General features: G+C 41.8%; 3 protein-coding genes across 9 annotated transcripts in view; 2 read left to right on the forward strand and 1 right to left on the reverse strand.

The window, feature by feature from the left end:
- Positions 1-2,028: 2,028 nt before the first annotated feature.
- On the reverse strand, positions 2,029-2,580 carry LOC122320118. The gene is made up of 2 exons (XM_043208296.1): positions 2,467-2,580; positions 2,029-2,409 (listed from the first exon to the last, which is right to left on the reverse strand). Exon 2 carries the CDS (start codon positions 2,388-2,390, stop codon positions 2,106-2,108), a length of 285 nt encoding a protein of 94 aa, XP_043064231.1. The 5' UTR covers positions 2,391-2,409; positions 2,467-2,580; the 3' UTR covers positions 2,029-2,105.
- A 3,994-nt stretch (positions 2,581-6,574) lies between these two features.
- LOC108096044 (FH1/FH2 domain-containing protein 3) overlaps positions 6,575-24,693 on the forward strand; it is a 42,888-nt gene continuing 24,769 nt past the window's right edge. For 3 of the 7 annotated variants that reach the window (XR_006245806.1, XM_043209094.1, XM_043209095.1), the window contains exons 1-4: positions 6,575-7,472; positions 12,819-12,869; positions 12,929-16,335; positions 16,705-16,789. Coding sequence is in view for 2 of the 7 variants with exons in the window: in XM_043209094.1 (XP_043065029.1) it covers positions 7,452-7,472; positions 12,819-12,869; positions 12,929-16,335; positions 16,705-16,789 (3,564 nt within the window). In the remaining 5 variants the exon portion in view is untranslated. Of the gene's footprint in view, positions 7,473-12,818; positions 12,870-12,928; positions 16,336-16,704; positions 16,790-20,365; positions 20,545-24,693 lie in introns of those variants that run through there. The other 4 variants (XR_001771690.2, XM_017197401.2, XM_017197415.2 and 1 more) reach the window with 2 other exon arrangements.
- Positions 8,879-10,241, forward strand: LOC122320750. The gene has a single exon (XM_043209100.1). The coding sequence runs from the start codon at positions 9,222-9,224 to the stop codon at positions 10,050-10,052; it is 831 nt and encodes a 276-aa protein (XP_043065035.1). The 5' UTR covers positions 8,879-9,221; the 3' UTR covers positions 10,053-10,241.

Here is a 24,693-nt window from a genome sequence, read left to right on the forward strand (position 1 = left end):
TCTGTGTGAGTTTTCCGGCCCATTGCCCATCATTTTACAGCTGCACTGAGGTCAGTGATGGGGACAGGATCCCAGTCCCATTCCCCCTTTCCCAATCCCATTCCCATTCGCATTCTCATTCCACACCCATTTTTCTACCTCCACCTCGGAACAGAAATCACTCAGCGAACGCTGGGTGTCTTCTGTTCCTTTCATGTTTCGTGTGCCAGCTACACGAAATTGGGTCAAAATTGTTATGATCACAGATACACACGCACACACGTACACTCGCACACCGCGGGGCCCGATGCTATGCAGTTATATATAGATCGACTTCAGCTTTATAGAGTGTGCCTACTTGACGGGCAGCCACTTTCCGCAAGAGACTCCTGGGTTTTCCCAGGAGTGCAGTGGAGTGGAGTGGAGTGGCTGCCAGATAAGCTCAAGTGGGCGCCATTCGAGGCTCCAACTAGGTGGGTGGTGACCAAAAAAAAATATTCCCAGCCATTAGCCATTAAAAATAGACCCCTAATGCATTCAAAACAAACAACAAAGGCTCTAATGCGTTGTAGTTCCCTGGAAAGAGCGCCACTTTGCTTCCCGGTTCTTGAGTTTTCGCGAATTTTCCATTTTCCCCCTGCCATTTGGCGTTGACAACTTCCAATCTTCCGCCAGATGATTCAGAAGCGCTGCTCTCATAATGTCAATAGCCATTGTATGGCCTGTTGACAAATCTGGGATTTTTCGTGTCCCGATGGCACCCACAATCCGTTGGCCCGATAGCTATATAGCCATATAGCCGTATGGCATCGACATCGGGCCGTGACGTGGCGCACAAATCTGACTCATTCGGATGAAAAATACGGCAAACATGCTAAGATATATTCTGCACAAGATATATGGGTGGTGGGTGCACAAAAGCGTAAAATATTCTATAATATTCGGAACCGATCTAGTTCAAGAAAGTACCTTAAACAAGGTACACTGAGTTGTAAATGCATTTGTATTTATTTATCAAGAGTTAAAGCACCTTCCTTCTTAGATAATAAACGAGGAAGGACGTAATCTGTTTATAAATGGATTCTGCATTTATAAATAGACAACCAAAATAAAACTACTTCTACCAATGCTTAGGCTATATTCTTGAAGATAAACATTTACTCTTTCCCTTGCTGATTTTCCAAATGAAAGGATCTGTCAACGGAATCATTTAATGGCAGAGCTTGCCTTAACTTTCCTTAAATTCCAAAGGGTACATATGTAAGTTAGGACTTTGCAGGAACATTTAAAAGTCACTGCTTTAAAGAGCATTCAAACTTCGGTGATTGGGATTTTTTTGATTTTGTCTCAGCGATTAATCATCAAAAATATTTGCAGATCATGATGCTAAATGCAATCGAGATTTAATTATTTTGGCCACAAAAAAATCTTTTAGACGTCTCAAATTAATATGTATGTTGCTGTTTGTTTTGCGCTAAATATTTGTCGAGTTGAATGTAAATAGTCTTAGCAGCGGTGTCATCGGAAATTTGTAAAGGCGCTTGTTCAATTAAAATAATATTCTGAGGAATTATATATGTGTTGCTGTGAGTAAACCTTTACGGAAGTAAAATTACTTGTTTACAAATAACTTATTTATAGGTTTTTATATATTACTTTTGCGAAAAGAAATTTGTGCGAAACCAAAACTACATTTTTATGAAAGCTTTTTTTTATAAGTCCTTTTTAAAAATTACATACACCTGTTTAACTATCTTAATTAAAAAAATGACTAAGCAAATATGATTTTTTTGTGGCCTTAGCTAGCACTCCAACCGACGCTATAATCACACATAGATGGCGCTTTTAAAGGCGAATAAAGAAAAATGCAACACATAGAGAGCGCTTTTTTATTTAGCTTCATAAATGTAGAATTTTGGCTTTTGGTCAATACAAGTATGTAGATAAAAGTTTCTAAATTGGATAAAAAAAACTCATATATAGCAATAGAACTAGATATCATCGTTACAAAATAAATTTTGTAATCACTGTATAAATATTTTACAGTGATTAGATTTCATAATAAGTTTTTTACTGAGTATACTATTATTTAGGTTTGTTACATATTTTTACAGAAATTTATAACATCAGTGCAAGATGAACTCGATCAGGTTGGTCAGCCGACGCCTGTTGACGTAGTTGACCAGCACGGCGTAGCCATAGCAGGTGTATATGTAGGCCCACCATTGAAAGTGGTACGGCTCCTTGGATCCTGCGCCTCCGCGGAGGCGACCAAAGCTCATGTATCCATTTCCCTGCAGGACGTAGGCGTGGTGCCTTTCGGTGAGAAGGCGGCGGAATACCGCTCCGCTCATGTAGACCACGGTCAGCAGTAAAATGATACGCCTCAGGTGCACGAGCAGCAGGACCATTGTTATTATTTTCGCCGATCTGCCGAAGTCAATTTAATTTTTCAACACTCGTTAAACAACTTCAATGGGCTCATACCCGTACGAGATGCCTGTGATCCCAATTTCACAACTCAATGTTTACTTCTGCGCTTTCCAATATATTTTTCGCATTTACGCGAACTCTTTGCAATCCAACTTATCGTTTTGTTTTCGTCGCATTTTTCGCTTGCCTCTGTGGTGGATTTATATATAGAAATCGGTGAAATATTTTGGCTGGCAACACTTGCCAAAAGTTTTCAGAACTATTTCGAAAAAGTCTACTCGAGAAGCTTTTTGTATTTGGCGGCTGAAATATTTGAAATATAAACTTCCATTATTGCAATTTGTTTACATTTTGTAATAAATTTCAAGCGAATCTTACAAGCGATGTCAGTGCTTGCCAAATCGAATTAGAATCCACTTCAAGTGGAGCATGAAAAGCCTCTTCAGATGGCTATCAGCGCTTCTGACACAAACTACCTCCAAGTACAACCATAAAAAAATATCTACAAAAATCAACAGGCTGCAGCCGATTAGAGTCAATGGGCTCAGGGATTAGATTTTAAAAGGGCGGAACGGAAGTTATTATAAAAAATGTTTTAAAATAATTATTTTCCAAGGCTTAAAAGAATGTTGATTAAAGAATAAAACTATAACAATTAAAAAAAAATTCCTCATTAGAATTTTTTCCCACCCCTGCGTATACGTAGTGCGTATACGTAATATTCCCATAAGCAAAAGAAGAAATACTTGAGACCCAGGCACGCTCTTCTAACAACAGCTCCATGCAATTCAACCTTGAAATGGCGATCAAATCCTCAGTTTAGCGGGAAGGGGCAGTCCAAACAACAACACATCCTCACATTTTGTCGAAAAAAAGCAAACAAATCCGCTTGAAGAAGATTGCAACACACAGTGAGGTTGGTTAAGAACAACAGCAAAAGGCCGGGGCAAAATACAATATTTAAATTAAATATTAGCACACCAAAACGGAGCAGATCGCCGCCTGGAAAATGGGGAAAATGTGGGACGAATGTGTGGCAATAGCCATCCATCTACGGCCGAGCGGAAAATGAGATGTAAATTAAAAAAAAACTAACAGCAACATAAACCAAAATCTATTAACTGCAAATTGGAGCTTATTGTGTTTAGCTGTGACATGGAAACTAAAATAGCGAAAAAGCCAAAATATGTTTGATGTATTAGGCTGTGTATACATTTGTGGAATGAATGTGTGTATATGTTTTTATGGACTTTTGGGGCAAGGAACCGCCTGTTGAATGTGAATTCCTATAGAGCAATGTGTTACGAAAAGGCAAACAAATTTTTATTTTAATTTCAGATTTTTGCTTAAAAAATGTAATGAGGCCACTACAGAAATAAACATTCTAAAGTGTTGCATATTTTAACTCGGTATATATATTTATCTATTATCTTTAATTTGAGTAGACATCGCGCAAAAGAGTCTGTCCAGAAATCAATTTAATGGGCACGCAAGCAAATAGCATCTGCCCATTATCTGAGATCCCTGATCCCCGAACTTGGATCCCTCCCCCTGGAATTACCACACTCGATGCGTTTTATTAACTACCGTTTGCATCGTTCCATTGCATAATCTGTCGCTGAAGGCACGCCCCCAAACGGCCGCAGACACACTCGTAAATTACAAATTTGAAAATCGTACGAAATGATTGAAAGCCCAGAGATCGGCCACTGGGATGCGGATGAAGATGGAGCTGCGTTCAGCGAGGAGATCGCATCCCATAGGAGCCGCTGGGCATGCACTGCAAACAATAAGGTATAGTTATTACATTGCAAACAATATAAGTACTTACCATGGATATTAAAATATAAATGTTATCTTTATTTTATAATATTTAATTAATCTATCAATATATCACTTAAGGTCATTCCGGAATGAAAAGTATAATAAAATCTTACGATAGAAAATACACACTTACTTTTATTGAAATATATGCCATATAAAGAGGGAATTACCATTACCTAATAATTTTTTTTGCCTGCAGCAAAGTATGTGGGTAAGGGGTTGGCATGGGGCAGCATGATTGACCGACTGCGTGGTGCACCTCGCCGTTGCTCCCGGGGATTGCCGGGTCTGACTTTTATGGCTGTCGGTGTATTTCTTTTTATTGCCTGCCCAAAATCCGTTTCTAGTTTTCCACCGCCGTTCCTCTTGATTTGTTTGCATTCAGTTTTCGGGCTTTCGGCCGCTTTCCTCCGTTTTTTCTGGGTTGCGTTGGCGTTGGCGTCTCCGCCGGGCGGCACGCACTGGGAAAATATTTGTGGAAAGCATGCGAAATGCACGCCTGTTGTGGATCTTTTATATTTTTTAATGCAGCGCTGAAAGCTATTTGTATCTGTCGGTCAGATTGGGTTAAGAAGCCGCCCCTGCGTGTCTTTCGTCAAAGTGTCGAGCCACTTGGCCGGGGGCTATTAGCCCATTGATGCCGATGCCATCGGCTTTTCCTCCCTTTCCTATTTCCCTGGTAATTTAGCATCTCTGTCTGATTTATGGCTCGAAGGCGGCGGGCGCGGGCATTCTATTTCACTTGAATGCTTTTTGGCATTTTGCGCATATTTAGTTTAAATGTTTTCACTAAAGCCAACGAATGCCAGTTTTATTTCGTGTTTGGACGTCATCTTTTTAGCCGCACGTTTCCGGTGACTGCCGGCAGCAGTGGCAACTGCAAAAGTGGCACACAGATTTTTATTTTTAAAACCAGAACAAATATGCGATATGTGTCGTCGTCTTCTGCTTGTGATATCTGTGATAGTTTCCCCGGCTGGTCTCTGATACACAGATGAACCGAATAATGCCTCAGGGCAGAGGGTAAGTAGGTAAGTAAGGGGAATCCGTGCTATTAGGAGAATCCAAACAGGGGGAACAAAGAAATCAATAAGAAACAATTAAAGGATAGTATACATTGTTCATGCGTATTTCTAATTGGTTTGGCGTCACCTTAACAATTTTTTATAAATAAATTATTTGATCTTATATTGATAAGATTTGGTAAAGAAGTATAAGTTCTTCTTTAGTGTAATGATACTGTAAATAGTTTGTTAATTTAATTTAGAATTATTTTGCTTATATCTCATTTGGCTAATCTTACAGGTCATTTATTTCGTAATACTCATAACATCTATGAGCTCTCTTGTTTGTTTGAGCATATTGTAATTTTCACTTTTCTCTCTAGACAACGTTTAATCAAAGGGGACACCTCATCAGGTTGTAGACTCCCGTCAAAAGTTGGCCTCCCTTTCGCCGTCTTTCATTCATGGGAACATGATAGACTGCATCTGTATCTGTAGGTGACAATTATCATTTGCATCATACATACTTTTTTGTGTCTTTTTCTGGATACCCCAGAAATGGTTCTTCACCCTTCCACTCTTCGATTAGTCACCGATGCCAGAAATATTTAAATTAAATTATTCGACCAATAATAGACGAAAATAGCTAAGAAGGAATGAAGCGGTCAAATAGATGCAGAATGTTTTCGAGTTGCATTTTATGAGCAATAAAAGAATTTTTACGCATTTCCTTACATTGCGGTAGTTGAAATCGAGAAGCTGGCACATATAGCCGGTTGGCCGATTTCTGTCAGATATATATGCGGAGCAGATACACACAGGAATGGGAAAATATAATTGAAGACGGGATGAGGCTTCTGATGCTCTTTGTTATTGTTTTCCTGAGAAATAAAAAATACATTTTTTAGAAAAAAAGACCATAAGCTTTTATTCCAAACAAATTTTAAAGATAAAATAATTTAAAAAATTGTGTTTTTTTAGTTTACAATTGTCCTTTTAAGAGAGAGACCATTCTAAGTTGTCCGTCCAAGGGAGAGTTTGCCTAGATAATATCAATTTGCTGAGTTTTATACCCTCATAAAGAGTATGTTGAGAACTTTTATTATTTCTGTATTGCAATTTACAAACGCAGCGATGATCGGCGGAGGAGAGCCGGCAGAATCTCCCCGAGCTTCTTCTCCGATTCTCTCGCTTGCCGAAAATACACGCACAGCCAAAGCGAGAGAGACGGAGACTTTCCTCCGCTCAGCTTTTCACGCAATCCGGTGCGAGGAAAAATCTCAGCACGAAAATATTTTCACAGCGGCCAGACAGTTTTCCTTTGACAACGCGCCGAGTCGCACACGCTTTTCCTCAGGGTTCGAGATTCGATTCGATGCGATTCGATTCGCCGTGGGCCCAAAAAAATCGAGAACTGAAAACAAAAATCGCGTTCGCATGCGACAAAATCTTTCGGCGAGTGTGTGAATGTTGCTAAATTTATAAATAACAGCTTAAGTTGTGCTGCTGCTCCCAAAGTAAATCGAAATAAAAGCAAAAGTGATGCGTCCGTCGCTTCGTGAGGAAAGCGTAGATGGAAAATGGGAAAATAGGAAAATAAGAAAAATATCAACGCATAAATAAAGCGCTGCGTTCGCGTCCGATTCTGTCGCATTTGCCGGCTGCATTCCCAAATAGATCGGGGCGCTATAGGCTATATTTGCTTGAATGCCCGTAGGCACCGCGGTATCGGTCGGTACTCACATATAGAGTATATCCCATATCCCAAATAACCTGGCCGGTGCGTGCCGGTGGATTATGTAAAGTGGCACACGGCCGATCCCAATAGCTCGGGATAACACCGAACGCGAAAAAAACAAAGGAAATAAGAGTTCAGCGGAGGAATGAATATAATGAAAATAAAATAGGGGAATACAGAGAGTGTCGTAGAAATTTGTCGCACGCGCGCGATTTCAGTAAGTGCATCTAATTTATTTTGCATCTATCGCAATTGAGAGCCGTTCGGCGAGTGCATCCGCCAGATACGTTTTCGTAATTGTCGTCAGTGGTTCGAGTTGCTCCGTTTCGATCGCGCGAGTGCCTGCCAGATTGGATTACCGACCAGGCCCAAAATAAATTATTCAATTTTTGAAGGCACCAAGGCAAATATTGTGACCGGATCTTGATCGTTGGGCAATCAACGATCTAGGATCGCCTGCCAAAAGCAACGTAATGTCGTCCTACCGCAGTTATGTAAGTTCTAGTTAATGCAGCGCCAACTATCCGTATCTGTATCTGCTATATATCTACTATATAGTGTGTATCTCGATCTGTGTTTCTTTGCTCGGTGCCTTTTTGCAATTCTTCGCATCCACGGATTTTGTTTATTTCTAATTTGTTGCCTTACCTCATGTACACGACGATTTGGCAGATACACAGACTGCCAGATAAAATGTATCTGAGCGCTTGCTCTCGCAGTTGTGAGCTCCAGTTCCATTGATATTGATAAACAATTCAAACACAAATTTGCTCGTTGTCTGGTTTTCGGTTTGAGTTCCTATTTAGTTGATTGTTCTAATTTCCTATCCATACAAAGTGCTCAAATTATGGCCGAGGTGTGGCTACTGAATGGACGAATGGTTTAGTGTTTGAATAGCAAACAAATGCTTGAATAAATGGCTTTTATTTTAGCAGAGCAGGTTGAGTGGCGAATTTCAAAAGTATTTAATTTGATTTATGCTCGTATTTATGTATGCAAAATGGTTTTTTTTTTGAACAGTGAGTAATTTCAGTGCATTTTTCATTCATGGTACTGAAAATTGACAAACAGTTCTTTACTATTTATTTTGATTTATTTATCTAAACAGATTTCCCATTCATATTGTTGAACTTTTGTAAAGAGGTCGATTTATTTGTACTTTAAGTGCAATGTAATTGTTGAAAAATGGTTCTTATTTTAAAATCCATACTACAAAATTAATTTCAAGCTTATAATCCTAAAACAGCCACTTCATTTTGGTTGTCATTCGCCTTCTTTAATCACTTTTCTCCTAATCCCCACTCATGTTCAAGTCATTATATCCTTTTGTTCCCAGCCAGCAAGTTTATGACTTTTCCCTGACTTCTGACTCATTGGGCATAAATCAATTAAATATTTTTCGGGTCTCAAAATCTAATAAACTGATCAATTTATGGGCGGCAAACAACAAGTTTCTGCCCCCTCCACTCCACTTATTCCACTGCATCCCATCCCGAGTCACTTCTCCAATTATATTTAGAATGTTTCTAAAAATGTTGGGAGTAAAGCAAAATGATTTCGGCTTCTTTCACGTTGTCGCAGTCTTATTTTTCTCGTTGGAGTTGGTACTCTGTTGAGGATTTTTATGGCCAGGAGGAAGTTGTAAATATTTATGACACACATAAAGTTGAAAGTTCTTCGGTGAGAGCCGCGGAGCACGCACCACCTAATTAATTAACAAAGTGTGAATATTCATGCAATTTGTTTTGTGGGGGGAAAGTAGGTGGAACTTAAAGGAGTAAAAAAGAAAGGGAGGAGCAGAAAAAGTTTCCTTTATAATTATCTTTCAATTATACAAAGTACTCCATGAATTTTTAATCAACTGTCTTACAAAATTGTTAAATTTCATTTATAACAAACTGGAAATACATTTAAAAAATTAAATGCATAAAGAATGCAGTTGAGCAACTTTTAAATTTAAATATATTTTAGACACTCTTCCAAACTAAGAATGCCATCAACTTTTTTAAAATTTGTGCGATCAGGTTTCATTTGTATCACTCATCAAAGCGTATCAAAATTTGTTTGTGTTTAGCAATAAGGAAGGCGGTGCTAGGTGCTTCCCAAATAGGCTTCGAGATCAGGATTTTAATTGAAGTTAACTGAGTCTGAGATTACCCACCCACGCACACACAACCGCCAACTGCCACCCAACCACCCAACACAATCACAAGGACAGGATAGTTTTTAAGAAAAATCATAAAATGCCACGACGACGACGTCCACGTTGCAAGGTGAATCCTTCGATAGCGCTGAGGAAGAAGAACCAGGAGAGTGCCGCCAGTCGGGCGAAGGGGGAGTCGCCACCACCACCACCTCCGCCACCACCGCCGGATCCGCCCGGCGAAGAACAACCGGATCCGCCCAGCGAAGAGCCGCCGGAAGCCACCTCCTCTTCGAGCGGAGATGCCGGAAACGAGATGGACTACAAGCTCTTCCCGGAACTCTACGATCGCCAGCCGCCGCTGCCCACATTTGCGGATGTATTCGGCCAACCCTCGTACGGAATGATGTTGCAGGGCTCCGACTTGACCACGCCCCCTTCGACGTCGCAGGCGGCGGGAATCCGGAGTACGCCGGATGGCAAGTTCAGCAACATTCCGTCCACGATGTTGGGAGATCGATTTGGGATCATCGGACTCTTGGCCGCCATCAGAACCACTCAAACGGATCCCAGTGCCACGCAATTGGTCTTCGGCGAGGACCTGACCACCTACGGATTGGATCTGGCCACCCAGGGGGACATCTATGTGCACTTCAATGGACCGCTGACCCGCGAACCGCCGGAAAGGAGTTCCATGAACTGCGCCCTCGAGCTGGGAATGCGGGCCATGCGGGACTCGATGGATCGCTATCCCCAGCAGCCGCCAAGTTGGGATCCCCTTGAGCCGGACCCTCGACACCTGGGCCTTTTGGTCGGCGTTCCCCAGGATCAGGGCAAGAAATCTGAACGGGTAACGAAGAAGGATCCGCCGACAGCGACAGGTCAAACTAGAAATCCGAAAATGGATCCGGGAAGAAGTCAGGAAAGCTGATATCTATTTGAGAATCAGGGACTGAACCACGTCGAGGATAAAAAGATAGACTAGTTCGGATAGGATATCAACTTGGCAGTTGGATAGGTCTTTGAGAACTTGGTAAAATTTGTGATTTTCGTAAGTTGTGTAGCCGTTCCATACAAGAACATTCTTTGGCTCTAAATATAGAATCGGCTTAGGATTTAAGCATTGTGTTTTATTGGCGATTACTAGTATGTAATAAATAGAAAGCTTAAATATTCTTTGAAGAACTGACAGAAAGATCACATTTATTAAAATTAATTTAAATTAAGTTGGGCGAAGATCTAAATATGTTTTTAACTGATAAGATCTCTAAGTGCAAATTATTCTGATATTTATATTTATTATATTTATTTATAAACGTTTTTTTCAATTATTCCTTCATTATTAACAACCCTTTGATTTAAAAAAGAAAGTAATATATAATATAAAGCTTTTATATTATTTTACACGTATTTTGTTTTTTGATATTTGTTTATAAATCACTTTAGATAGTTCGTTTAAAATTGCGAAATACTTTTTTATCTCGCAAATTTCACTTTACAACCGGCACATTTCTGTTTTTCGAAACGCATTTTCGACACTTTTGACAGAGCGAACTAGAAAAGCATTTAAAAATAAATCATTTGTCTGGCACGCGAATGCGAATATGCGAATTCAGTGGGCACTTCGAATCATCTGGGGTCACAGTCTAAATACTCTGTGAGTGGAAGGCTCTCCTGGCCGTGCTTTATGGGCCGTGGCTACTGACAGACAGGCGCATTATAGCGCATCCTGCTCCTGATCCCCTTTCTCCTGATCCCCGATCTCCAATCCCTAGACTCTCCTAATTGAGACCGCATAATAACGCTGTCAGAAGTGCAGCACTCTTCTGGAATCGGCGGTGAACAAAGTACACATGGCGGAGCCATTCCAAAGCAGATCCATAGAGCCATCCACACGATCATCCGGCCCTCTCCTCCGGCTGAGTGTCTCCGTTTGCTTGTTTTGCAGATTGTTGGCTATTTGTGTGTTTGGCATTCCATTTCACTGAGCGAAAACAATTAGCCGAGACTGTCTGTCCGTCTTCCTCGCTCTCTCTCGCTCGCTCAGCAATTCTTCACATGGGCGGGCGCTGCAAAATGTAATAATAATATTTTTATTCCCGGTTGGTTGTCATTTGCCGGGATTGGCGCCACTTGGGACGGGCCCTATTTTAAGTGATTTAAGTCGAGAAATTCCAATGGAGATTTTTCATGGGCAAATTCCACAATAATCTTGAGAGTTCATCAAGGGCTAAAAAAATTGTTTTAAGATTTTTCCAATAAAAGTTTATTTAACGAAAACAAGCATGCTATATTTCACATTAAAAACATCATTTAACAATTCTTTAAATTAAATTGTAATTTAAGAAAATAAATAAGACAAAAAACAAAGGCTAGAAATGTGTAGCAACTGTGTGTGAACAGAAATTTAATATTTCATAATTGAAAATTTGTTTTAAAACGAGGCCTTCGATTTTTAGAATCTTTTTGAGTGAAAACTTTTGTACAGAATAACATTGTGATACACAAGTTGAAAGAGAGGTTCTTGTTTCCATATCATTTCTTTTGCTCATTAAAGATAATTTACAATAATTAGCCGAAATCGGTTGTGCTGCCAAAAATCTTTAAACCGGCGACACGAGTTTTGCAATGTTAAATAGGCGTCCGATCCTCAAATATATAGTAGGCAAAATCTGTCAACCTGCAGCACCTCCCGCGAACCGACATGCAATCCTCAATGAAAAAAGGGCAAAGTGGTTGGGGCCCCCACAATTTTCATCACATACCCGAGGAAAACTCAACGTGTCTCGATGGGCGAGGGCAGTCTTCTAATGCGCTACGGCCGAGATTAGAAGGCAGATGTTGAAATAATCGAAATGAATCTGTTTACACGTCCAAATTAATTGAAAAAAGCGTGCTACAGCGCCATTTAATTGAAAATGAAATAGACGCAGCAGCAGAAATCCCGAACCGAATCGGAGGAAAATGCATTGGGCGAGTTCAAAGAGGCAGCAGTCGTAACCACAAAAAGTCGATCGGGGGAAAATTAGGGGGCTCTGGTATTCTTTGGCATCCAATGTTGCCGTTGATGCTCCGATGTGCCGAGGTTTGCCGATGATGATGATGTTCCTCTGTGGCTGACGATGATGAAATGCGTGCGAATAATTGTCGAGTGCACAGCTCATTGAGAAAATTCCCCTGCAAAATGGAAAATGGAAAACGGAGAAGGTGGTGCTGCTCCAGGCATCAAATGTGGGGCTGAATGTGGGGCAGCACTTTGTTTTGGTCTTATTTGGCTGGAGTCAATTGCCTTCGGACTCTTAGAGCGCCAATCAATCAAAGCCATGTGATTGCCTATCAGTTTCAATTTCTATTGAATGGCTGCATGCACATTTTTTGCCACAAAACCTCGCAGGCCACAATGAGCTATAAAGCAATCACTCACTTACTTTTTACTAGTAGTACTAACTGGGAGAATGAGTTTTAAATTAAAATTAGGTTGGCTTAAATTTAAATTTGGTAAGTCATTTTTATTAGTCACCTAATAAATATTTTAAGGACCTCGTTTCATTACAGGAAATTCGTGGGCATCAGTTAAAAAAGTTCACAGATTTGTGACTTAATTACATAATTAATTACTATTTTAAATTACTTTGGAACTGTACCAGAATTTCGTTTCTTTATGTTAGTTAAAATATAATATCTTTTCTCTTTTTAGACCCCCTGGAAAACAAGCTTGGGCAGTTCCTATAAGCCTGGCAGCTCTTCGGTGGGTAAACCAAATCATTTACTAAAAAACTTGACTAATTTTAAACTTTTTACCCATAGTATGGAACCTCTGCAGACTCCACATCGCGGTACACTTCCTTGGCCACGCCCAGTTCCTACAGACCCTCGTTTTCCGGAGGAACCTACCGCCTTAAAAGGGATCCACCTCCACCAGCCACCACAACCACTCCAGTTAGTAGTTATGTCAGTCGCAATGCAAAGACAGAACCCAAGGAAGCAGCTCCAAGTGAGAGAACCAGTCCTGTTAAAAGATATACTGGTGCGACAACCAGTTCCCTGGGAAAATACGGACGATCTCGGGATCCCAGTCCCGTGGCCTTGGAGCACACGAATCGCAATAAGTCCCGTGATCCCAGTCCCGTGATCGAAAGTGCCCGCAGTAAATTAGGAGCCACATATCGTGGAGGTAACACCCCTACCTCCAGTTCATCCTCTTCGGCCACCAGAAATGCTTACAGCAATCGATATGGAGCTGGTTCTCGGATCGCGGGAAATGGAAGTGCATTATCTTATTTAACCACCAGTGATTTTCATGCCAGAACTGCCAGTAGAGCTAAGGCGAGCAGGGAGAAGGAAAAGGAGAAGGAAAAGGAGCTTGAGATTGAGGAAAAGCCCACAAATACCTCCAATGGAGGGGATAAATCTCCCGAGAAGCAACAGGAAAGAAACACAGAGACGGAAACAGAAGCCAATGAAACATTCATCACAGTTTCCGTGGTTACAAGAGCCACATCACCCACTCTACCGGGCAGCACCACAGTACAACGAACTCGTCGCATTGACCCAGCCAAAACCATCGAAAAAACCATCCAAAGATCAACAAAGAAACGAGAGACAGTTGATCAGGAGATTCAGTCTGATAGAATGGACGATTCAACCCGATATCTTCGTTATAGTGCGGGTAGCAGTTTAAGTTCAAACTACAGTCCACATCGGGATAGGATTAGTAGTCTGAGGTACAGTGCAAGTCCCTTGAACAGTTCAGCATCAGCGAAGTCCAGTTCAGTGGGTGAAGTTAAGCAGATTCAGTCGATTCCAGAGGCTGTATCACCAGCAAGAAGCATTGGCTCCGCCAAATCTTCAGAAGCTTTATCCCCGCCAAGAACAAATGGAACCATAAGTTCAGGGAAATCATCCGAAGCTCTATCTCCACCCAGAAGTAATGGCTCTGTAAGCTCATCGAAATCACCAGAAGCTGTGTCTTCACCTAAAACAAATGGCTCTTTAAGTTCCTCAAAGTCCTCGAAGTCAAAGCTTTCACCACCGAAAGCAATAAGGTTAAACTCCCGCCAATCGTCAGTGGAGAACCTGGTGAACAAACCACCTGCACCACCCAGCAAGGCGGATTCACCCACTAAAACCTGCAGTTCCAGCTCGGGAAGTTCGGCGGTCAAGTGGCCCAACAAGGACTTCCGAAAGTCCTCACTAAATGTGGGACCTACAGACAGACCTCGGAAGTCACGAACTCCGAGTAGTGGTGGTGAGTCCGAGGATCTACCCAATGGAAGCAGCCTGGAGCGATCACCAAGTGCTGGATCCGAGGGAAGCCTAGCCTCGGCTAGTTCCTCCAAGAAATCCAGTAAGCTGAGCAATGGCAAGATACCAGGTGCTCAAAAGCCAAAGAGCCACAAATCCTGCAGTGAATCGACCACTGGCAACTCATCCTCGGCCAACGCCTCCGCTTCGGATAGCGAGCATCGGGTCAAAACGGTGAAGAAGCAGCCCAAAAAGAAGGCCACCAAAGAGGGTGGCAAGGCCATTGTCACCTCGAACGCCCACAAGCCAAATAGCACCACTGAATCACCGCCAGCGGTGGTTGAAGAGGTGCCAGCAACGCAGACAAGACTGAAGAAACTCTCGGCGGTATCGAATTTTTTCGCCAACCGTCAGCAAGACGCAAATAACGAGCCGATATTCCTCGAAAGCTCCGAGAGCTCTGGCGAGCCGGAGGCTCTTTCGCTGCCGGTGATCTCGAAGATCTCGAAAATCTCGGGGATCAGTCTGAATACAGATTTGCGAACGAACGAACCGCGAACGACGCCGTCGAGCGAAGCGAAACCCTCACCCGAAACGAATTCCCTGAGTTCGAGTACGCGTTGCCCGCGAGAAAGCACGGAAACCACGGGAACCGGGACAAGATTGCCCACCAGCACGATCAGCACCACCCAGGATACGAGTCTCACAACCACGGCCAGCTTAACCACCTCCGAGCAGGACGATCCCAGTTGGTGGCAGGACACCAGCTTACAGATAAATACGGCCTCTGCTTTGGATCAAAACAATCGAGGGGAGATGCCTCCTTACAGGTTGAGACATATCGATTCTGGGGAGGAACAGGCCTGGTGGTTGCGTCATGATGACAATGGCGATGATGACGATACTCTGGCGGAGGAAACTCTGAACCCCCTAGATGACGATGCCCAGGAGGTGAGCAAGGCCACTTGGTGGAGTCAGGAGGAGCAGGACTCGAGCAGTCAGGTGAAACTGATGCCCAGGAGCAGAATAACACCTGAGAAGGATGCGTGGTGGCTGCAGGAGGAGGAAACTGAGGCGTCCCCCAAAGAGAATGGCGATCTGAACAACAATAGCGAACCCCATGTAGAGGTGACCTTAAGATTGCCTTCGAGTGGCAGTCAAAGAAGCTCCAAGGGAAGTGGATCAAAAAGTGCCGCCAACTCCAAGAGCGGTGGCTCAAATCCCTGGTGGTTGTCCGGACCTGCTAGAAAAATGTTCAATGTCCAGCGCGTGGAGTCCGGCGAAAGAGCCTGGTGGCAGGAAGAAACCGAAGAGGCACCTCAAGAGGAAAAGGAGAACGAACCACCGCCGGTGAAACCACCCACACCACCACCGCGAATTATAAGACATTGGGAGTCCGGTGAGCGGGCTTGGTGGTTACAGGAAGACACCGAGGAACCTGAACTTCCCAAGCAACCCACCAGGGATTATGAAGAGCAACCAGTAATGATGGTGGGTCAGCAGATCTCCAAGGACGAAGTGGACTTAAGGCTGGCACCACCGCCAGTGATTTCCCATGAGATGAGCACCTCGTTCAACTTCGATGCCTATTCAGAGAGACCTCCGCCTTTGGGTCAATGTGCCAGTCCGGTGAGATGCCCCTCGCCCTATGACAACATTCCAAGGTCACAAGTGCAGGAGCTGCCAGCACCACCCATGCCCACTTTGACCCCCCTGCAGCCTCGCTTTTCACCCCAAACAAGGAGGGTGGGCGAAAAGCTCTTCATTTCCCGGCATCAGAACATCGATGAACTGCTTGGAGGTGCCTGCCGACCCCTTAGTCCACTGTTCTATGGAAACGCGAGTCCTGCGGAGGCTGAACTCACTCCGTTGGCCAGCAAGAATATGTTCCTGCTCGAGGAGGTGACACCTGACCAGGTGCGGATCCACGACAGCACTGCCCAACTGCCGGTCATCCAAAGAATGCAGCGGTAAGTTCTACTTGGATTTTTCATAAAAATATAATATTATATCTGAGAAGTTCCCTTCCCAATTAACTTTACATTGTTTTTAAAGGAAGAACAAATTTAAAATCCACTGATTAATTTCTTCGAAAATGTTTTTTTAGTAAATAGGAAAGGAAAGGAAATTCCAAGGTCTTTAGTAGGTAGAGAACTATTTTCTCAGGTGCCATTAGTTGACATTTTTTTTAAGATAAATGGTTAATAGGGGAACCTCATTAGACATATATTCTTATAAATATAGTGCCAAATAAAAAGCTTTAGGAGAGAGCTTTTCGTTTGTTGTGTGGTGAATTTGCTCAACATGTGGTTGCTTATCGTTCTCTCTTGATCTTGCAGCGACGTCGAGTGGTTGGAGAACGGCAGCAACTTTTACGAGCCACCCAAACAACAGCAGCAACAACAACAGCATCAGCCGCGCAGGGTAAGTGTCCAACCACCCAACCACTACCCCTTGGAATCCCCTAATTTCAAAGCATATTGCAAGCGATTTGGCAGCCTGCCCGTCTTGTTTCGATATATAGACTGCCGCCCACACTTCGGTTTATTTATACAGATACCCTTAGTTGGAGAAATATATGTCTGTTGGAGTATATTCGTTCCATATGTGCTTTGTCTTTCATTAGGTTTAAGAATATTAAGTTAAGTAAGTGCTTCTTCAGATTTTCATAAAGCATTTATATGGTATTATAAATACAAAAAATAATGGCATTTATTATCCTATAATCTGGCCTTGGCTAATTCAGTTTTTATTATTTATTTTAAATATAAAAGAGTCAACGTCTGATCTTAAAGCAAACAAACACTGCATATAAGCCTCATAAAACCCCATTTCCTTCTTACTATTCTCCTGTATTCCCCAAGATTTAATTACTAAATGACCTCACTTACCGGTAGATATATTGATAAGGCCAGACTCCCAGCCCCCTTTGACGCCTTTCACTTATCGCAGAACTTTTGACACTCACCGCTCGTATCGCTTACCTGCAGCTGGTTGATCGGTTTTAATATCTGGAATGACAAAGGGCAAGGCAGTTGGAGCCGAGGTGCGCACCCACACCCAATTGAACGCGGTGGTGCAGTGGTGCAGTTATCACCTCCGGCATCGCCTGCCAGATTCGGTCTTGAGTGACAGCCCTCAAGCGGTCGAGGGGGCCGAGGGGTCGGGTTCTGTGACTCAGCCGCGGTTCGCAGGCTCTCTTGTATTCTGAAAATACAAAAAAAAAGAAAACAAATCACAAACAATAAGAATGGTGTGGTTAAGTAGTCGACTATTTGATGTTCTATAATTGTAATATTTTCTTTGGATCTTAAACTGACAAAATCAAAAAATAAAAGAAGATGACAATCAAATAAGTAGTATTTCTCCAGTTGGAAACTTTTCAATTCGTAAAATCCACAATAAGTGATTTAAATTTTACGAAACAATTTTGAGTTCTTAAAAAAATAAAGTTTTGTTAAACTACATGCTCAATTCAATGATATGATATGATTTTGGTAATATAGACTACCTGAACTACCCTTTTCCACCTTAAAAGTCGAGGGTAAATGCAAATACAACAAAGCGCAGCGATGTCAGAACAAAATGCGGAACAGCCAAAGCGAATGAAAACATGAGCACACAAATTTTATCTTAATTACATTCAGTCGGCGGCTTTGGGGCTTCCTTCCCCGGATTCGGATGGCGGATCCGGAGATCCAGAGTCGCGCTCCAGTTTGATGGCCAACAAAATAACAACGCGCATTAACACCAACGAGGGCCGGGGAATGAGAACAACTCTCGGCTAAATGGGTCATAATGCAATTAACATGAACATAAAGCCAAATCGGGGCGAAAGACTGTAAATGTATATTCGAGGGGCAAATTTCGATTGCAAATATTTGTTTATTCATTTCGCTCCTTATGTGCAGAATACGCTTAAGCAATTGTTGACTTTGTGCCGCCAAATGTGGCCATAAAACGCGACGCCGAGCATTAAAAATCGAAAGTCCATTCAACTCGCCATAAAAAATACTTACTGAGATTCCCTAGAAAAGCTTTGCGTTCTCACCTCTGAACTTAAATGAGTCGCTAACCAAAAATAGCAAATGGCATTGATGCGTGGAAACCAAAACAAAGGCAAAAGCAGAAATTACCCAAATTACATTATAAGATACATTTAGTTTCGTTTATCGCAGCTGCGAAAAAAAAAACAAATGAACACATCAAAAACATTGCGACGATTTGTGGATGACTCAGGTTTACAAAGACCCCTTTTCCCCAATCCCCGGATGCTGTCTTCGGTTTCTTCTTCAAGGCAATTGTCGTGTTTTTTTCGAGCAGACACAACTATATTATCAGTTCTTGTACTTTTTATGGAGCTCACTTTTTAAGCTTGAATCGGTGTTTGATAATGGAGGCAATTGTTTGTGCGAGTGACGATTTTGATGGCCTTTGGGGAAATCTCTAGCTATGAAGTGTCAAAGAAACTTTTCGTAAATTTTTATTTGTTTTTTAAAGAAATCTAACAGGTTAATAACAACTCATCTTATAATCTTCACCAATACTTGTGTTGAAACAAACTATTAGGACATACTGGTAAATATTTTCATAAAAAATTGACTGCATTTTTTCCTCTTTCGATTGCTGGCCAAAATCATTGGCATTTGCAACTATCGATTTGCGACTAAGTAGCATATCGAAAGTACGCCCATTAGTCGCCACCCCCATCCACCGCATTCCCGCCCAATGGCACTTGTAAATCAGCTGCCTGCACCCAAAATTCATTGCCTATAATCGCAACCTTGCAACAACACACCCACCGCGAAAAGTCAGCGCCCATCGAACAGCGGGAGTGCTGCAGTTCCCGGCATAAAGTCCGGCTAATGATAGGCTAACGCTCCATCAACGATAAGGCCAAATTGTGGCACACGCGCTACCCGCCGAGCTATTTTTAGGTCCCCCCCCATGTGGCATACTGCAAGTTGCAAGGAGCACTGAGCGAAAAAATGGTTCTAAGCCACACCAAATTAGGTACATTTTATAATGTTTCCAAAACATACCTAATTTTTTTAGTTTTGATTGGTATTTAAAATTTTTATTAACTGTTTTATAAAAAAAATGCATTTATAAACCCACGAGATTTTTTTTTGATTTATTTCAAATATTTTTAGTAGTGCATGTTCAATTAGAGGGACAAACACCAAGTACCAACAATGTTGCAGACACTTACCTGACCACACTCACATAAGCGACCAACACACTTAAAACAAGATAAACTCACCACGCTCGCAACCTGCCCCAAGCGCCTTACGTCTTACCAAACGTAAGAGACTACGAGATATAGTAAGACAGTGGAGACAGTGGGGCAGATCCAATACGTATAGGTCATAAAGAGAAGAGTGGAAAATAAAGCGCTAAAATACGTTCTAGCGGATTATAAGTTGTAAGTTGTTTAGTGCCCTAAAGTTATATTAAATAAATGTAACTCATACGCCATGTTAGCCATCTTAACAATTTCTATATAAGATCATTTTGCAATGGGCTATTATATTAAATATATTATATTATTATTAGTAGGTATATATACAAAATATTGACTTAAAAATTGGTATCCAAAAAAATGCTCATCCGCCCTGTTCGCTAAGTGAGTTGACTAATTTGACCAAATTATTGATTATTTGACCAAAGATTACATAATAATGAAATATATATACTAATTAAACAACACTGAGTAGCGAATCTTTAGAGTACCTCGTAAAATAAAGTATTCTACTTCGGTTTGCCCCACTGTGCTTCCTCTTACCTGTACCTGTACCTCTACTCTAGTCTTACGTAGTGACTGCCACTCTCTCTCTCTCTCTCTTACGCGTTATCTCTCCCGCTCTCTCTCAGCCGCTTCTTCTTGCACTTTTGGCGCTGCCTTCTTCTTGCTCCACCGCTGTCTTCTTCTTCCTCTTTTTCTTCCGCTGCCTTGGCGCTCGCTTTTTTCAGGCTTTTCAGTTAGTTGCCTTGCGAGCGCGCTCAAGTTCAGTCGCTTCGAATTCGACGCGGGTGGAAAAGCCCGAAAAAACACCGTGAAAACAAAAACAAACTTCGCTCAGCTGCGCGCGTCGCGTTCCCCTGTATGTGTGTGTGTTATTGTTGTTGTGGGCAACGTTTATAAAGCTTAAACTGCCTTAGTTGCTAACAACAATTTGGTAATTCGAAATGCTAAACAAATTCAGAGTGATTAAGCCAACGAAAAAAAAAAATAACGAAACGGCGATAATTGTGCGAAGCGAATTTGTCGAAGAGGCGGAAACGTCGTTAATAATAAGCAGCCAACTAGCCCACATATAATTGCAATTTGCCTTAACGATTATTGATTTTTTGGCGTGTCACTGTGTCAGTGTCAATGGACAACATAATCCGAAAGATTCGTCTTAATTGAGGTCCCACTGTGGGCGCCACTCCACATCCGAGCTCGAAACACGGCTCTTTGGTTCAGTGTCAAAAGTTCTTCAGTTTGGGGAACAGCTGTCTCTTTGTATGGTGTTAGTTGCATCTCCCTCTTTGTTGGACTTCCTTTCTGTTATTGGAGAAGGACAACAACAACTCACACCTATTGAGGATCTGTCCCTGCGAACAAGAAGAAGCAGTTGGAGCCACATAGCAAATAGTGGTAGTAAAAATTGAAATATACGAAAAATAAAGGAAAGAGATAGACTGGGAAGCGCAAAAGCCCAAAACCGGAATTGTGCAAATAAATCTTGATATAAGTCGAGGTCCCAGGCTTCTTTCTTCTGCTTTGGCTCGTTTTCCGCAAGGAAGCAAATCTTCGGCGAAGATTTTGGCAAATTACGAGCTGCGAAATATTGTTTATTTTCGACCATTAAAGGAAATTGCCCCCACGGGCGTTAAGTGATCGTGATTTCTTTCTCCCGCTCTATGAGTAGTTTCGCCTTAGTAAATGCATCGCCATCTGTCACCTGGTAACCCACAAATTATTGACAGTAATTTAGCTCCATTGTGGTGCTCCAAATACCAAGGGCCTCGACTGTCGCTCAATTAGACTTGATTGCATTATATTACACTACACTCCACACACCACTCCACACTCCATATAAACAGTCGCACAATCAGGCACATGACCAACTCAACTAAATCCAACCCAGCCAGTACTAAAACATATTCTAGTTCTTCTCCTCTTCCCTAGCACTTATTTACTTTTTAATATGCAAATAAAGAATGCTGTGGAATTTATTATGGCGAAACAGAATAAGTTAATTCAGTTAGCTCTATCTGCTGTGCAAAAAACTAAAATAAAAGAGCAGCTGTGCGAGGGGGCGGCGGGGTTGTGCAAACCCCATTTCAACGCGGTTAGAGCGCTAAGTACGAAGTACAACACAAGAGCTTCTATTTAGTTATAGACACAAGCATGGCGAATTACAGTCTCTTGTGAAATTCTGCGGACTGATTTGGCAAATAGACGTGCAAGAATCCGTTATGGGATTATGAGAATTCAGAGCAAATGAGATGTAAGATGACTTTAGTAACTGTATTTACGATTCTCGGAATATTTGTAATATTGAGATCTTTATGATTTGGGGCACACAAAAACCATGTTCGGTTCATGGCTTTATTGTAAATTGCACAATCTCTTGGAGAATTGAGTCAAAAATCGTTAAAAGTGATAAACACATAAAAAACAAAATCCCCAATAAACACACATCTAATTTGTGTTAATCTACCGATTTGCCGTAAAAACTGAGCTCATTAAAATTGTTTGGTAGCAAAGCGAAAATGAACCAAATTGGCGTCTTTTGTGCAATGTCGTGTGGTAACCGTGCCTCTGAAAGCTTGCCAAAAAAGCGGCGGCATACTTGACGCACCCACTGTGCGAGGTCCGTCGTAAACGTAGTTACGATTTTAATTATCTGCCGGCGTAATCTGCCAGCGCCGACGTCGACCGCCTGTTGACGTGCCAACCGCGAGACACTTGAGATTTAGCCAGGGTTTTTTAGCCTCATCTTCGGCGACTTTTCACTCTTTGCTCCGCTTTTTTCCCTCTCGCTGCATTCGCTAATCCAATTTTTTAATTGTGCTGCCGCAAGAAGAAGAGAGCGAACACCATCCAGCACTTAGTCTGTAAAGAAAGAAAAAAAGAAACCATCTTAAGCAGCAGGAAAACCCCGCCATCATACCTACATACGTATATATCTCACTGTCTTCCGTCTGCCTTTCTGCCATTTCTTGGGTTTATTTTTCGCTTAGTTTATGCGTTATCTTTTAGCGCTTATCTGGCTACCGAGTTTGGAGTCGTTGGCTGACTATGCAAAGTCAAGGTGAGCTCAGGTGTGCTTTTTCGGGGCGAAGGTATCTAACTCGACTTAACCACTGACAGCTAATTATAATTCTCAACTTAATGCCAAATTAAGTCGAGTGACGAACAGAGTGTATACGATCTGTAATCGGCTTTGGCCGACATCCAGCGTTCAATTGCGTGGGAATTTCGTCTGTTTTGGGTTACATAAAGGACCGAAAACCCCGACTCGTCTGTTATCGGGCTGTTGAAAAACTCTTTTAGCTCATTAACTAACAATCAAGTTTGCAGACAAAGCGCATTAGTGAGTAATTCCCTTTATTTTTTGCATTCTTCCCCGCCATTGTACATACGAATATTTGTGATGGACGTGTGTTGTTGGCCGATAAAGCGTTGGCCAAACAACGAAAGTGTTAGTGCTGCAACCGCACCCCGAAAAATGGTAAAAAGTGTTGCCTTGCTGTCGGTTTCTTTGGCTCTTGCTAAACGCCATACTCGTATGCTATTGAGGTCAGTTGTTTAGTACACGCCACCAAAAGCACTCGCTAAATACACGGACCTCCACAGTTACATGCACATCAGCCTGGAAAATAAATAACCCATTAGCACGAAGGTCCAAGCCACTAAACTTTATTGATTTATTTGCCTCACTACCTCGGTTTTTCTTCTCACTTTCATTGGCATAGATTTTGAATATGTTCTTTTCGACGCTTGAGTTCTCTAACATTGACATATTGCACTACAAAATATCTGCAGTCGAACTTGGCTGATGGTTTGTTATTCTGGTCAAGGTTTTCAGTTGCTAAATATTAATTTATATCGATTTTTTGTCTTCTTTCGGGTATATAAATAATGTTAGGAAGCGAGCATTGCAAGTAAAAATAATTTTAACATGATTTAAGACTCTGTAAAAAATTACGAGCTATGCGAATCGAGCTTAGGAAAAAGAGGAAAGTGTTTTCAAAAAGCTTTTCTTAGATATCATCAAAACCTCCCACTTCTGTGCTGTCAATGTTTACTGCACTAAACAAACATTCCAGTGTATATAAAACACTCAGTTTCTCTTTCACTTTAAAGACCCAACTCAATTAGTTTTCGCCCCCTTACAAACCGCCTAACTCTAATGAAGTGATAACTTGTCATTGGGCGGGCTTATCACTGAAGTAAAACAAATTTTCAGTGATTTTTATCACAGGTTCAAGCCTCCTCTCAATGACTCTGAATGGTGCCCATAAAATCCAATGGTTGGTCTCGGTTGGTGCACCCGTGTGGCACCGAAAGGGTTCATAAAATGCAAAGTGGTTTGATTGTGCGATCATAAAAAAGTTTATGGCAAGAAAAATGTCCATAAAAGCAATTAAGAGAAACAAGCTGGACTCATGTAAAGTCGGATTTGCTGCCTCTGGATCACAGGTCTTTTGTAAGGGATCGCTTTGCCTTGAATTGATTTGCTTTGGCTTGAGGTTGAGGTTGGGGAAACGATTTGCGGTTTTGTGGCCCGCAGAATGTTTATAAATAAAACAAAAAGTGATTACAGCATCGCGTTCAGGTTATTGAGAAATATATCGACCTTGATTATGATTGTGTTGTAAGTTGGAGGAGGCGGACCTCAGCTCTTTATACATTTCTTCCAGCCAGGCATAATAACGCGGCGTTTGAAATTGCATTTCGAATCAATCAACCTCAACTTGACCTTGCCCCGTCGCCACAAAACCCGTAATTTAACACTCAAACTAAGTTGGAGCCTGGAAACGTACAGCTGGCACTCCCCCAAAAACTCCGAGATAACCGAAAACCATCATCAATTTATCAGGCGTGTGCAACATTTAAACGGGATGGTTGCATAAAATCTGCATAAAATTAATACCGGGGTTTGTTGATTTTTCACTCCTCCTTTTCGATAAATTTATATTCGCTTGCATTGTGAGTCGTCAATGTGATTTATGCTGGAAAATGCAAGGCTCTCCGTCTTCTTTTTTTCTACCTGTCTTGGCAGATGCAATCGGCAAACAAATGAAAAAAACCCAAACAAAAAATGTTTAAA

The sequence above is a fragment of the Drosophila ficusphila genome, unplaced genomic scaffold (genome assembly GCF_018152265.1).
Source record: "Drosophila ficusphila isolate 14025-0441.05 unplaced genomic scaffold, ASM1815226v1 contig_106, whole genome shotgun sequence".
Classification (NCBI taxonomy): domain Eukaryota; kingdom Metazoa; phylum Arthropoda; class Insecta; order Diptera; family Drosophilidae; genus Drosophila; species Drosophila ficusphila.

Coding starts and splice junctions, on each gene's coding strand:
- LOC122320750 (XM_043209100.1), top strand. CDS start 9,222: ATGCCACGACGACGACGTCCACGTTGCAAGGTGAATCCTTCGATAGCG.
- LOC122320118 (XM_043208296.1), bottom strand. CDS start 2,390: ATGGTCCTGCTGCTCGTGCACCTGAGGCGTATCATTTTACTGCTGACC.